Genomic DNA, 16,165 nt, shown 5'->3' with positions numbered 1-16,165 from the left:
ATCTTTGAGTTGGTCAATACTGGTGTCTCAAGATTGCCATTCTGAATTAATGGTTCACCACACTCACTGTGTTGGGATGGTGTGAGACCAGAATGGATAACTACAATGTTGTATCCGAAAGTCTCAACACCTCCACATTCAGTTTCTTGTGCCGCTGAATAGTTCAAGCTACCGGTATGTGCGCCATCATTACTGTTTTCCATATAAAGTTTACCATACTCAGTGCTGATTTCACCATCATAGTTGTCCCCATTATGAGAATAGCACTCCCTCACAGGGAAGGAATCTTTATGTAATGTAGTTCGGTGTTCAGTATGATTGCCCTCATACAATGGATTAAGGTCTTCGTTGCTGTTCTCTTGGTTGGATACACCGTATTCCAATGTTATAAAGCCATGTTGCATTATGCTCTGTACAATTATTGGTGCATCTGTTGTTAGAGAGATAAATGTACAGCTGTTCAGTAGAGTAAGTTAGTGACAACAAGGGTCCATAAAGCATTCTTGGGAAAGAGAGATTGGTTTTTGATATTAATACAAATGACTTAACCCTTTGAACCCGGCTCGGACAGAAATGTCCGATGATGTCATAGAGTACCAGGGGGTCAGGGTGCAAAGGGTTAATGTAATATATTAGAGACGTTTTTCATGGATTTTTTAGATTAGTTAAGAGCACAGCAATAGCCATCAACACAATCTTTGATCCAGAATTTAAAGGGCAAAGGTCACATACATAGTTACTGAAGACATCAAAGGCAGCACAGCAAGGCACAGATTCTGAACAAAGTACAGATATACATGTAACAAATTCAAAACTTGTCAAAGCAATAGATAACTCTACAGTGCAATACAAGCAAACATGAAAGCATGGCTACTGAAACCATTGAGGATCACAGAGATCGATATAAAGCAAAAACTCTGCAAAAGACATGAACACATCTGACAATCAGTTTGTCATTGCACACACAGCTCACTGACCACCCAAAGCTGCCTCTTTTTAGTTTTTTTCTGGGCGCAAAAATGCAGACAGACTGTCATGCAGTCAGTGCGAGGCTGCTGCTGATCAAACATTCTGATGGTATTCAAATTCTGACATGACTGGAAGACAATTTTTTCAGGGAATTTGAGCATTGGTGGTGGGGAATCAAAGACCGTTGGCGATTTGAACCGACCGTCAATCAAACGCTTGTATAAACTTTGTTTGCAAGATTAGCAAAAGGTACCAAAAGGTTGAGATCAGTTAGTGTAATTAATGTTATAGAAATCAAATATTGTACTGGCCAAGTGTTTGACTGGAAGAACTCTACTTATGCGAGAATCAGGGATTGAAAATTGCAGCTTTAAACAGTTCCTAAGTACACAACATAAACTAAAGTCAGCAAATTTCTTTAAGGGGCAGGTCATTATCAGGTTTTTCCTAAGCAAAACAGTGTGCCGATGCACACAGTCTACCTGTATTTCCAGACACATGAAAATTCAGGTATGAGACTAGTTCAGCTGTACTTTGTTAGGATTTAATGAATTCTTTCTTAGGCAGTTCATTTGACACCATAATTATTGACACCTACTGTATTGCACAACATTGTCACACTCAGTTAAGTTGGAATAAATTCTACAGTTATGTACATGCAGCAGATCAGAGCATATGACAAAATAGCAGCTATATTGTAAGATTATGCGGCAGTCAATGTCAACCCCACCCTCCCCATCTTGGGGCACAGTGGAGGATTTGGAAATTAATCTTATGAAATTAATCTTGTCAAATGCCACACCCCCAGGGGCAAGACAATCTGGAAAATCCCGGCTAAAACAAGTAAATCCCCCATCCCAATGGGTGGGGCATTCTTAAATTTTGTACTTGTCCGTGAAAGTGAGTAGGGGGATCAAAATGAGGCAATTGCCCCACCCCCTCAGGCATAGTTCCAAGGCAAACAAAGTCCAATCCCCAACATTTGTCCCGTACCGTGGGGTCCCTCGGGGATTACATTGACTGCTGAATTACATTGAAAAACAAAATGATGTAGACATGTTTCTGTGGCACATTCATGTAAAATACACACAAACACACACACACTCCCTACCAAACTATGGCAAGCCAAGTGAATATAAACATACATTTTAAGAACATAAACATGGTTTTTATGAACATGAACATACAATTTAAGAATATAAACATACATTTTAAGAACATAAACATGGTTTTTATGAACATGAACATACAATTTAAGAATACCGTATAAACATACATTTTAAGAACATAAACATGGTTTTTATGAACATAAACATACAATTTAAGAATATAAACATACATTTTAAGAACATAAATATGGTTTTTATGAACATAAACATAAATTTTTAGAACACAAACATGAAAACTTAGAACACACAAATGTGTTTTTTGAATTTTGCAACACTTGGCTTGCCATACCAAACAAAACTCAACATCTCCATTGTATAGCAAAACCTTACCTTTCATTGATAATGTATTGTCTTGATATTGTTGACACATCTTTTCAGTCAGTGTCTCTAATGGTTTCACTAGCTCATGCATTTTGTCCAAATGTTTTAGAGATTTGAAAATCGCGCAACACTCTGAAATAAATAAATAAAATGTTTTAATATTTCACTTAACAAGCCATAGAGTAACATTACAGCCAATCTATGATATTCCCTAACTGAAACAAGGAAAATCGTCTGATAGAGTCATGTTCACTGAAAATATAAACACCATAACAATGTGCCACACCACAACTGAGGTTAAAAAAAACTGCTGGAATCTTCAATAACCTCAATGTTCAAACTTTCACCACACTTCCAGCACACCTCTTTCATTACTTTCTTGCAAACATTAGGGACTGGTCAGTTTCTTCGGCCTGGGGGGGGGGGGGGGGGGGGTGGATTCATCCTGTTTTCGACTTTGGTTATAGGGAGGGTCCCCATGTTTTTGAAATACCCAATAGGGGGTGTCAATGTGTTTTTGAATTTCGACACAGGCTCATCATTGCCTCAAATGCATCGTGTCAGCCACAAATTTCATTATTCAGTTGCATTTTTCGGCGCGCCCTTCGGGCACGTAACTTTAATAATCAGACATATTTTCGAGCATGCCCAACTTTAACAGACAGGGATTACCCTGGCTCAAGAACGGCATGAGATAAAATCGCACATGAAAAAAAACAGTGGGAGAATTTCAAAGTCTGTGGGAACCGGACCTAACTTTCCCTGATTTTCTGCTTATTGGTTAATTTGCATAACAATACACTCAGTGAGACAGTTTTCGGACGACCTCAGTTTTCAGACATTTAATGACATGCTGTTCGTTACACTCACTTCGCTCCGTTTTATAGCGTTTTACAAGTCATGCTACAGCATATTAAGTCAGGTGACGCTGCCGTCCCGTTTTGGATTTTTTTTTGGTAAAAGCTATTTCGGGCGCTACAAACTTGGTGAAGTTAGCCACACCGTAGTACAATACGAGGTGTAGAACGCAACACACAGGGACAGCCCGTGTCCGATATCTAAAAGCGCTATGCACGTTGAAATATAGTTGCGTCGTCCATGGATTAAACGTAACTAATTATCACGAAATATTTCCATATAGTTTTCTAAACACATCAAAATTGAAAATCGGGGTTCGAAGTTTCAAAATATCAATATTTAGTCCCTTATCACATTCAAAATACGACCTCCGATTACTGCGATAGCAGTCCGATTACACGCACTCAACATGGGGGCAAAAATTTGGCAACTTTGACCCCCTAAATGCCACTTCTGTTGGTGTTAACAGTTAGAGGATAAACACAATAAAGTTTCGATGGGTATGGTAATAAGATTTCGTTGTGCTCGTCATTTATGAAACGGCTTTGGGCGAAATTCACTACCCTGTCCGAAAACTGTCATTCTGAGTGTAGTTGTAATCGGAGGCGGTCGAATCCATACTTTCTAGTGCGGGAGTAACGGAAGTATAGTAGTCCAGAATAGTGCATATTCGTTTTTTTTCGCACTACCACTCGTACTGGACACGAATATTCCTTCGGAAGCGCCATTTTGAGCGACGACAACACACTGTACATCAGCAATGAACACTTGCTGTATCGACTCCAATGATTTGTCAATGAACGCAAAACTTCCTGTTGGAAACCAATCACAAACGCTGTTGAAACGGGTAACTCTGCAACAGCTTTTTTATAGCGCTCTCTACGGCGACACAATGAGTGGTTCTGTACTGAAAACCTGCCAAATGTTACCGATGAATTTAGATCGCGTAAAGGTATCACGTACGCGCCGTTTGAATTATCGGCGCGACTTTTTTGCCCAATTGATTTTTCTGAATGCGATTTTTCTGATTTTTGAGCGTAAATATCGCATTATCGCGCCCCAAAGTGATCCCTGACATATCAGGCATTCATATATCAGAGATATCTGTATGTTCAATATGTTTCAGCGTGCTCTTTGAGCATATTACTTTAATATATCAGACATTTTTCAGCACGCCCTTCCTGTGCATGACTTTAATATACAAGACATATATATCAGAGATATCAGGATGTTTCATATTTTTCTCCGCGCCCTTCCGGCGCCATACTTTAATAAATCAGAGATATATGCCAGAGATATCTTAGTGTTTGCTAAGTGAAAGTGTACCTTTATGAAATATGCATTTCATATGAAAAGCATGACAAATTTCTGATACTTTTCTGTTCTCTCTATGAGAATTCAGTATGAGAAAGCAACATGCACAAATATTTCACAATATATATTTGATACAGTCAGTGTTCGCAGTGACTTTTTTCTCCTCGCGTACGGCATACGCATTTAATAGTCTGCTAAAATTGCGTAATGGCTGGATTTGAGTGCGTAATTTCACTTCCGCTTTCGATTGATGAAAAAACTGACTGCAAAATACAATGTGCCGTTGAATAAACCTACACTACATATTCGGATTGTACGATGTAACATTATTTTAATGAAAACAGTTTAACGAACAACTTGAACAATGTTGAAACGTAACAGCGAAGGGTATACATGCGACCGTCAAAACACATCGGGCAACCCAAAAGTTAGAGTTATGGCAGCTTATCCAGACGGTTTCTGGACGTTTCGGCACCAAGTCGTTTCGGCCCAAGACGTTTCGGCCTTCCAATTTCAGGCCCCAAGTCGTTTCGGCACCGCAACCAAAGACGTTTCGGCACCGCTGAAGGCTACCTGTGGGAACTAGTGCTGGAGCATAATGTTACAAATCAAAGTACTAAAAAGTATAGTGTCAACTAACATTCACGTACATGCTTTAATCTTTGTGAGAACATGGGAAGAGACCGTAAGAAAAAACTTCATATCATTTTCAGATCTGTGACACAAGTTTATCGATATCAATAGCCGCCGACACGGCAAAAGTTTGAAAGCGGTGACGAAACAGCACGGCAAAATTCACACAAAATGCACATAAAGTACTGGTCAGAACGCAAAGGTCACGCTTACGAATATGACGGATCAGTCAATTACTAAATAGTTTGAAAAAATCGAAACACAGATGCCGAAACGTCTTGGGTTGCGGTGCCGAAGTGACTTGGGCCGGAAATTGAGAGGCCGAAACGACTTGGGCCGAAACGACTTGGTGCCTGAACGACCAGTTACCATCCAGACACTTCTGCAGTGTTCAAAATTTATCGAGATTCCGACGAGCTCTACCGATGAATCATTTTTTTCACGGACTCGTAGAGCAAAGTCGAAAGAAAACAGATTTGTCTGCTTCGACGCCATGCTGCATGTGTGCTTGATCAAAATTGGGAACAGCGAGACGTGATGATCGTGCACGGTTGGCATTTATATAATTTGTCGCAACATTTCTGTCAATCACTCACTTTCAGAAACTATCGCTCTCCTGAAAATTAGCAACGTAATTCATAGGCATAGCTGACATGATAACGTGCCTAACGTGATAACGTGTGGACTACGATGCCGATTTTTCAGACAACGACCGGAGAATCCGAAACTTTCCACACAAAATGAGTGATTGACAGAAATGTGTTGCAACAAATTTCGCCTGGTTGTCGCCTAAGCTCAGTCGTGGGGAGTGCTTCCGATGTTATCCTTTGCGTATAGAAAACGCATAACGATGAAAAAAATGCGTAGAGAGTCAATTTCAATGCATAAATACGCACGATTTTTGCGTAAACGCGAACTCTGTACAGTGACTTATTTTAGAGATAGAAAAATGACAAGATATTTTTCGTTCTCATTGATGCAACTTTTTCCCTTTGTATCTCAGGTTTTTTGTAGAATGATGCTATTTTATGACCGAAATAACAGTTAAAAAGGCATGCAGTTTTTGTCATTATTAGCTGTGCTTTTATGGTTTCAATGTTCAAAGAAAAGGTCATCTCAGACACTGCACACATCAGATTTGGCTAAAATGCCTCTCTATGGCTCCTCAGGAGATTTAATTGGATGGCTGGCAAGTCTTAACACCCATCAAAATTTTTGATTTACTGCTTTTTCCTCTTTGATATTAATGATTGACATTCATTTCTGTACAACAGTTCAGGACAACAGAAAGTGTGAAATACATTTCACAGCTCATTCAAAATGTACTGTATTCAAACTTTAAGATTGACACTTTGAAATTCCTATCTTATAACTGACATGTCAACAATTTCATTAAAACACAGAATGACTGTTAAAATATAAATGTATGTAATATATATATATATATATATATATATATATATATATATATATATATATATATATATATATATATATATTATATAAATTATGTCCATCTTTTGTTTTACAGTTGTTGCGTGCGGGAGGGGGGGGGGCACCCTGTTTTCGAAATTTGGAATGGGGGGTTTCCACCGACCCCCCCCCCAGGCTGAAGAAACTGACCAGTCCCTTAACACTTTTCAAACATAGTTCTATAACTTAATGACTAACCGATATGAAAATACTGCACTATACATTTGGTAAAACTCTGGAAGTCACACTGTCCTGTTCTTCTTTTACTGTATCATGTATCGGCAAAACACAGAAGTGAACACAAAATAATTTTGTTTTAATATTTTTAGTAACCTATGAAGTCTAATCATCCGATCACTTAGAAAATCCCTTGTAGATCGAAACCAGTGGTGTGTCCACTATTCTGTACTTGTGCCTCATGTCTCGCAGTCAATGTAACTCTGCCTGCCTGCTGGGCTGTGTCCTCATTAATTAATTAAAGGGACATTATTTGTATCTTTTGACCTCATATTGTTGCAAACAAGCAGTTGATAATGTTATTCGACTTACTGAAAGATGTCTAAAAAACGGTCGACCATAGACAACTTCCATCCCGTTTGCGTACACCGTATAGAAAAACCTTGGGTCTGAGGTTAATGGAGGGTACTGTTAACCTCAGAGTTGGGAGGTTGACCTGCGATCAGACCACACTGCTAACTGCTATTTCAGGCCACTGTAAGCATACGCGTGTAAAAAAATAAACCACACAAGTGACAGTCGAAAGTGCAATATTGCAGTTTTGGGATTCCCTATTACCGATCCCGTTTGCTCAGTTACATTTTGACGGTCAGTTTTTCATGGAGATCTTGACGGCCAATCCTGCTCTTAGATACACCATTCTTTGCTGCTACAGAGCAAATTTTAGAATGGCCATGCATTTCAAATGCCTACCAATACCAGCTGACGACGACAAGACCTATAATTGCGGATCTTTTTCATCTCGTTTGTTCCTCCATATGCATATGTAGACTTGCCCAAAAGTCTTTGGGCATAGAAATGTGAAAACAGGGTAAAATGAAGGGATATTTAACTTCAGTAGACAGTCAAGTTATTGTCGAGGTGATCGCGAAATTTATCAATTTACTTTGGCGACTGACACGTACATTATCATATGTACATTGTTGGGTGAAAGCTAACTCTGCGTGGCAGGGCTGTGCCAAACCGCTGGCAGCACCTCGGTTGCGGCGTGCAGTTTCTCCACCAAAAACAACCCATTTTTAATCCCAAACTTGCATTGAGTTTCGTTTTCAAGCACACCCACCTCGCCTGGGTACACGATTAGCCCTGCGTACAGGTCTGTGTGTTCCCGGCGTTACACGGCGTGGAGGCCGTACGCAGGGCTTTAGGTACACGATGTGCTCAGCTGCGCTTCTTACGTAAAGCCCACTTTTGGGAGTGGGTCGGAGGCACAGAGGCCGTAAGCGAACGGGTCTAGGCAACTGTCATTGCGATGTACTCACTTTTGGTTCGAAATGCGATTCAACTGATACAAATAATTACACGATGCACAGAGAATAACAACATTCAAACAGATCTCGTGTGTCGAGAGGTGACTCCAATCCTGGGCTCCAATCGTGAGCAGTATCAATGACAGTACTCGCCCGGCGCGGTGTCACAATGTCACCGATGCTACACAACGTGCACTGTTCAGTCCGAGTGCAATGTTTCCAAGTTCAACAAGTGATCATGTCGTGTTTGTAAAACAAACCAATGTAATGGCAAGAAAATGCCCTAAAAATCTTAAATGTTGGCGAAGATTTGCTAACGATCAAATGCACAGGAATGCATTACTCTGTACCTGTTTCATACCATTGACCCAATTGCGTCTATGGTTTTATTTGTTTCACAGTCCGTGTCATCGATACTAAAATCAAACTTACAAGCAAATGCCATGCTCAGTTTCACTATTTGACAGTAGTTTGTGATACGTGCATTTGTTTATGCGCCGTGTACTCCTCGATATCCGTTGTGCTGAAGTTTATAGTGTGTAGGTCACAGGCCTTTCACGCTCCAGCTGTACTTTGATGGTTGACGTATGCGTAGTAATATTGGTCATGTGCAGGGGTTCAATCATGGCGGTTGGTTCAATCGCGCGGACGCCCTTACCAACATTGAACCTTGCCGTAAAGAGCAAGAAGGTGGTTTTACATATCTTTGAAGCCGTCCATAGTCACAATTTAGGTCTCCCATTGATTTGACCGGGGATTTCAGTCATCGAAAAAATGAAAAAAAAGTCAAAAGATACAAATAATGTCCCTAATTAATAATTAATTAATGTAGCTCCTGTTGTCCCGAATACCTAGGTAAATACTCCATCTCAAATACTCAAGTAACTCTATAACCTTACAGTCTTAAAGCCGGTACCACACTAGCTGCAAAATTGTAGCTCTACGGTGAGGCGGTGGGTGAATTATGGTTTTTGCGACCTAAAGCTCGCTCACAAGTAGAGCTAAAATGCCGAAGGCCCCCGTAGCGTTCAAAATAAGCGCGCCGCACATGGCGCGGCATTTTGATGTGAAATCCCGTATATATACTGCATTTGGTCGTACCGATTTATCACTAGCTACTGAAGACTAAACACTATACTACCGGTACACTAATCTTGTCGTTTATGGGGTTTGGTGTTTGTTCAAGGACGTCAATCGCATTCCATAAACATTGAGCATGTTAAGGAGCCGCCATTATCGGAAGTTGGTAATGGCGGCTCCAAGAAGGGAGGCCGTATAACGCCAGTAACACACAACCCTGTCACGCAGAGCTACTTCGCACCACAGGTGCCTGGACTTTCCTGTGTACATGCATGTACACAGGCAAGTCCAGGCACCTGTGCTTCGCACTATACGGGTGTTTCACCTCCCCTTCACATGGACACGGTCCCTCCTGTAGAGGGACCGTGACATGGATCATACCTAGACTTGGTTTAAGTCTGTGATTTGTTAATGTTTGAGTGGAGTGAACGCAATGATTTGTATTTTGTTTTCATGTGAAACGCGCCCTTGACTTGAGTGGACGCTATGAGTGGGTGAAAGCTACCCTTACCGAAAATTTAGGCCTCCCGCAAACTGTTACTTACTGCAAATTTGCCGCAAGCTTTGCAGTAAATTTGCAGCAAACTATTTGCCGCAAATATGCGGGTGGTTCATTTTTCAGATGCAAATTAGGTTTTTGTGAACTTGCTGCAAATATGCAGCAAACTCCATGCTGCAATGTTGCTGCAAACTCTTTGCAGCAAATTTGCAGCACAATCCTTGCAGCAAACTTGCGGCAAATTAATTTGAATGTTACTGAAAATTTGCCTCAAACTCCATACAGCAAATTATTTTATTTGCGCTGACCAAATTTGTTTCTCGTGAAACTGGTATTTCAGAGTTTAGTTGGATAAAACACATCTTGTGCTGTCCACAGTCCGCCAATATATAAATATTATTTATCCAACTAAACTCTGAAATACCAGTTTCACGAGAAACAATGGTCAGCGCAAATAAGTTATTATAAACAAAAAGATGACAGAGAAAAAAGGTTAAATTCAATTGTGGTACAATTTATTTTATATGCCATGTTCATTTCATGCCACATAAGTGTCATGATCATGTCAAGATTTTCTTTTGACTGAGAAGTTTCATGTAACATTTACATTACTGTCAAAGGCTGCGATTTGGCTTTCTGTTCTCTGAAGTGTACCAGCAATGGATTCTGAAAAATATAAATCGTTCAGGGAAGAGTGTAAGTCTTTACCGTTTGACCAAACATTGTAAATTTCATGAAAGAAATCGATAAATATTTGAAAATGAGACAAAATCAAGTTGAAAATTGAAGCAGAAAATGCATAAATATTCATGATCGAAATAAATTAATAATGATTAAAATGTCCGACAGCGGACAACTCGCCGTATGTTGTTTACATACACGACGGCGACAATCTGCAAAAATCTCAGCACTTACTTATGTAAGTAACTGTTGTGAAACGAAAGTGAATTCAGTATGAATCAGTACTCAACGAAAATTTATCTTTAGGTAAAGATTGCAATACAACGATTACAGAACATAATTATAGCGATCGATGTACAGACGAACGGTACATTGACTTACATTTCTGAACGGCTCGCAGACGCTGGACGATTCCCGGTCCGGTTGCAGGTCCCACCGTGCTGTGTGTAAATACCGTACTCAGAAAATATAGTCGGCATCTTTACTGCCGCTCGCGTTCACAAATTTAGAACTCCGCCTGTCCCTGGTACTGTATACACGTTTTTGCAACTATGTGATATCATTTGGCTGGCGATTCCATAGAAAGATCACGAAATTGTCCACTAGAAAACTCCCTGCTCACAAGGACGCAGCCGACACTGGCCGATGGTACTAAACTCTAACTTCGCGCCGATCAAGCCTCACGACGATAACGGAAGTGCGATCTATAAATCATTACGCGATTGATAATGTAGTCCCGTTTTTAAATGCTGGAATTGACTCTACATCTGCACCAATCCGTTATATTTCATACTTAATATAGTATTTAATTTATTAGTTCAATGAAAATGGTTATTTTTATCATAGAAAGACTAAAAAGAGAGTAAAAATTCTTTCAGCACGAAAAATCAATATCATGCGCGAACTGACCTTGATGAACCGTGACCGGAGAGTGTAAACATGTCGGCTGCTCGCAGCTGATACGCAGGACATGTTGGACGTTGGTGAAGCGGCGCTTTGAATTTTCGTACAGCGACTCGGGATGGAGTGTAATCCTAAACCTCAAATTTGTGCTCGGCAATATAACTCTAACGCTGAAAACATGGACAAAAGCCTTTTACCTCGACCCATGTTATCAGAAGGCGAGATTTTGTCAGCGGCATCGATGGGACAGACCATGGATAGAGGACTGTGGACACTGTAAGCTGCAGTGCATTGTACGTACCGTATGTACTATATTGATGGGATGAATAGAATAGCTTGTAGCCCTGCGTACGATGCTGTGTGTTTCCGCTACAGCCCCGATTAGCTGTAGCGGAACACACAGCATCGTACGCAGGGCTAAATAGCTTGGAGCACAGCCACTACTCTGCTTGGAGGTAGTAGCGGAAATATTACTGTACAGATTTGCAGTAACAAAAGTCTACGACGTGTCCTTACAGACCATCATCAAGCGCACATTTCGTTCCAAACTGTTTGCATTTTGGTATCATTCGCAGAAAATACAGGGTGTAACTTGCAAGACAGACAAGTCCCTGTTTCAAAAATGTTTCCCTAAAAATTCAGTTTTCGATCCAACCATAATTTACCCAACCAGATTGTCAAAGGGTACTTTTATTACATCATGTCACTACAGTATATACTATATATCCATGAAATGCTTTCACCAGCTTAACTGAAGCTGTCCATTATCTAGCATTACCAGTTATTATAATTTAAAAACTGGATTGTCTGTTATGAAATAAATGAACATAAAATATAAATGAAAGATCAATTTTATGTTGCTTACACATGACTGGTCACGAAGTGCAACAGTACTCAGTGTGTAGTGTGTACTCCCTGGTAATGAAATAGTGGGAAATATGTCAATCATGTGTTGCTGCATATTTGCAGCAATAATCTGGTTTGCCGCAAATTTGCAGCAACTTGGTCGTTTACCGCAAATTTGCTGCAAACTGACTTAAGGGTTTGCAGGAGGGTCACATCTACCTGCAAACTTCTGCAACTCCTTCCTGCAAGCTATATGCTTGCTGCATATTTGCAGCAAACTTACGGCAAATTTGCAGTAGAAATAATTTTCGGTAAGGGTATACAGGGGAGTTAATTTCACTCGGAATCCGGCAGAAACTAAGTCACTACACTGCGCAGACTCAAAGGTGCATTCAATGGCTGGGAAAACCTCGCCTGGGCTACCAAATTCCGAATAGGTTTGTACGAAATAGGGGAGACACAAGAGAAAATATTATAAATGATTTTTTTCAATTCACCGACTTGAACCAAGTGTAGATCATACCTAGCCCTGCGTACAATGCTGTTTGTTCCGGCCCCGGGGGGGGTCACTTCCATTACTTGCCTGTACATATACGTGCCGCCCAATGGGATGGGCATATCAGCAACTTGGTCTAAAATGGCGGTATCAATTCCACTGTAAACCAAGGTCTAAAATGGGGTTGATTTTTGAGTGCCACACAAGAACAAATTCAACCGTCTGTTCCCGTCTTGCTAGCACAGGGTTCTGAGCTGCACTCAATAAGCATTGATATCCTTTTTTGTGGCAGGGGAACCATTAAAGAGACCTCCTGGCTATAGTCAAAGTAAATATCGACTTGGTTGTAAAACACTGTCACTGAGTGGTCAGAACTCCGCATATGGAAGATTTTAGCCCAATAGAAAATACCCAAACAAAGTGGCTCCTGCACGTATTATTGATCATGACAGACAGGTCAACCATGGCCACATGAAGTAGTATTGCTTTAGAGACGAACAGCGAGGTCGTGAATTGAAATTTCAAAAAAACCACCATTCAGACTGTATTGACCTGCAGATAACTGATAATTTGTAGAAGCTGGACCAAAATTTGGTGAGGGTGAAAGACAAAATTTTCTTTCACCAAAATTTTTTAGTATTTCCTGATGCTTTTTGGAATCATGGCTTGGCCTGCAACAACATAACCCTAAACGCGGTACACTGTAGGCTTTACCGGGGCAAATACTTGCTTTTTCCGTTATAAAAAATTTGATGCTTTGACTTTTGACCTGGGTCAAGGGTCAGAAAGATCTAAAATGGGGTTCTAAAATAACGAGATTTTAGGTCTAAAATGGGCCCTGGGTTTTATACCTGCGGCCGCACACCCCTACCACTTCTCTGAACAAGTACCCCCCGGGGGGGGGGGGTTCCGGCCTTAAACGGCTTGTGGTTGGAGGCCGTATAACGCCACAGGTTCTCGTAACGTTGGGGTAGTCGTTCGAGGCGGGCGGCCGTTTACTTGGAAAAAAGAGAACGGCGACCTGCGGCCGCCCGCCTCGAACGACTATCCAAGCAACGTTACGAGAACCTTTAACCTGTGTATAACGCGGGAATAATCTTTACGGCCCTGATACGGCTTTTGGCGGCCCGAGGTCGTATGGCGGAGGGCCCGAGCGTGCGAGGGCCCGTACGCCATACGACCAAGGGCCGCAAAAGCCGTATCAGGGCCGTAAAGGTTTTATCATATACCTTATGGAATGATGAATATGTAGTTTACATAATATTCAACATTGTTTAGGAGATAAAAATGCGTGCGATACCAAAAATTCATCGCCATTTGTGTCAGTTTTTCATAAATACGATGACCGCTTCTCGTCGCGGATTGGCATACATAATTACGTCATTTGTTTACCCGCAGAATTCTAGAACGCGCAAAGCAATATGCCTATTACGTGACCAACAGAGATCAAAGCTGAAATCGAGGTGTAAGAAGGACAAAAGCGTGATGTCAGTTTCTTCAGTGTAATTTATACTGAACAGGCACGCACTTATTATACACAGGATTTCACTAGAATTTAGAAAGAAAAGCCGATGTTGCCGGCGCGGCTCCACTGTCGCCACGCGCAAGTACGATCTGAGCGAGCAGACGTTTGCCAAATCTCGCGCTGGCTTTGTGTACGAATGGAACGTTTGCGGATAGCAACGCGCGTAGTAACCAGGATTGAGTTAGTTCAGAAATGCACGCGATTGCCCATATTTGGGCACCGGGCCGGGGCGTGATACGTAAAAAAATGCACGGATCTGAGGGCGCTTCCTCCCATAGGTTTACACAGGCACGTGAATGTAGGTATATGATAACACACAGTACCGTATGCAGGACTAGGATCATACCTTGACAGGCTTGTGGAACGCCGCATGTGTTGTTGAATGCACTGCCATCGCTGCCAATGCACTGCATTGTTCTCTCGCAGAGCTCCAAATCCGAAAGAAGACACTCCTTGTTCATTGTTTACAGGGATTGTTTCCGCCGATTTCGTCTTTAAAGTACAAATGTTGCTGCAAAATATTTCAGACGGACTGAAAATTCAAATCTGACGTTGCGTCCACAAAAACCACGACAACGGCGTGTTCAAATTCTCCACGGGGCAAGTATCATGGACGTAAAAAATAGACGTCCACGGTTCCGACAGGTCCCCACCTAGATACACTTTTGACCTTTCAACTGAACACGATGCTGAAGTTAGACTCCGTTTCGGATCTGTTTCGGATTCGGATTCGGGTTCCAGTGACTGAAAACGTTTTATATTTTCAGCCAATTTTGTTGTTCTTTGGTATATGAAAATAATACTTGTCTTCAAGAAGATGTTGAATTACCTGTTCACATATGTTGTATATATTTCACAGCATAAATTGTGTGCATGTGTTCACAATTGAAATGGTTAAAAATAGTTAACTCTATACTGTAAAGTTTATTTATGAACAATTTTGTTCAGTTTTGTTACCAAAGACACTTGCTTGTTGAGTTTTATGTATGGTCGTATAAGCAAAAAATATTATAGTAGGGCCTACTCTGCAAGACCATGTTTATTTTCGAAACTCACTTGGTCAATAAATTCATTTCAGACACCTTTTCATATGCCTGGTATCTTCTCTTCTGTCAAGGAGATTTAAATTTAATTTTCCCTTTAAGCAAGTAATTAAAGTTTAAGAAAATGTTTAAAGTCATGAATGGCATCCCGGCTAATTATACTGAAATCAAAATTTCGCTACAGATTTTGATTTAATTAATTGGGAGGTTTCAGCCTCATGTTGAGATTTTTAATAGTGAAACAAACTTGATCATCAGGAAAGACAGCAGTATTTACAAAATTAAAGATTTGTCTATTTCAATTGTTTAAAAGCTTTTTTTACCGAGGCGTTTAGTCGATCAAAAACATACTGTATATTCTTGTTTTAAACATCAATATGCAAGCTGGTCGACTTAATGATTATGTGCGAAAAATTTTATGTCATGAAATACAGGCAGCATGTGCATTTAGGTGATCTACTTAAAATATCCTCTTGTGTATCAGTAGTTATCATATCCTTCTAAAAAATAATAAAATAAGCTGGAAATATGAAAGTATTCTCAGTTAGTCGGATCCGAATCAACTGAACTTTGAAACATCCGTACAAGATGTGCATGTGAGAGATAAACGTCCTTGTAATGGGTGTAAAATGAATAAAGGGTTAAGAGGCTAGGTTATATTATATAACCGTTTATTTTATTTAATCCGATCAGTCAGAGCATGAAGACACAGTCCCTATATCCATAGAGGGACTGTGATGACGAAAAGGAGAGGAACTGATAGAGAAAACTGTGAGAAAAACTCAATAATAAGCTTATTAATACTGTCTGGGTAGCCTGTGGCGTACCTAGGATGAAGCTTCAGTGAAGCTTGGCATTTTAACCTTCA

General features: G+C 40.5%; 1 protein-coding gene across 1 annotated transcript in view; it reads right to left on the bottom strand.

The window, feature by feature from the left end:
• The window catches only part of LOC139142027 (zinc finger protein 345-like), a 121,659-nt gene extending 106,719 nt beyond the window's left edge, over positions 1 to 14,940 (bottom strand). The window contains exons 1-2 of the mRNA XM_070711821.1: positions 14,601 to 14,940; positions 2,469 to 2,591 (exon numbers count right to left, since the gene is read on the bottom strand). Coding sequence (XP_070567922.1) covers positions 2,469 to 2,591; positions 14,601 to 14,715 — 238 coding nt within the window. The 5' untranslated portion in view covers positions 14,716 to 14,940. The remainder of the gene's footprint in view (positions 1 to 2,468; positions 2,592 to 14,600) is intronic.
• Between the last annotated feature and the right edge of the window lie 1,225 nt (positions 14,941 to 16,165).

Source organism: Ptychodera flava, chromosome 10 (assembly GCF_041260155.1).
Source record: "Ptychodera flava strain L36383 chromosome 10, AS_Pfla_20210202, whole genome shotgun sequence".
NCBI classification, from domain to species: Eukaryota; Metazoa; Hemichordata; class Enteropneusta; family Ptychoderidae; genus Ptychodera; species Ptychodera flava.
Note: the sequence above shows the minus strand (reverse complement) of the source record. Positions and strands in the feature narration are given on the sequence as shown.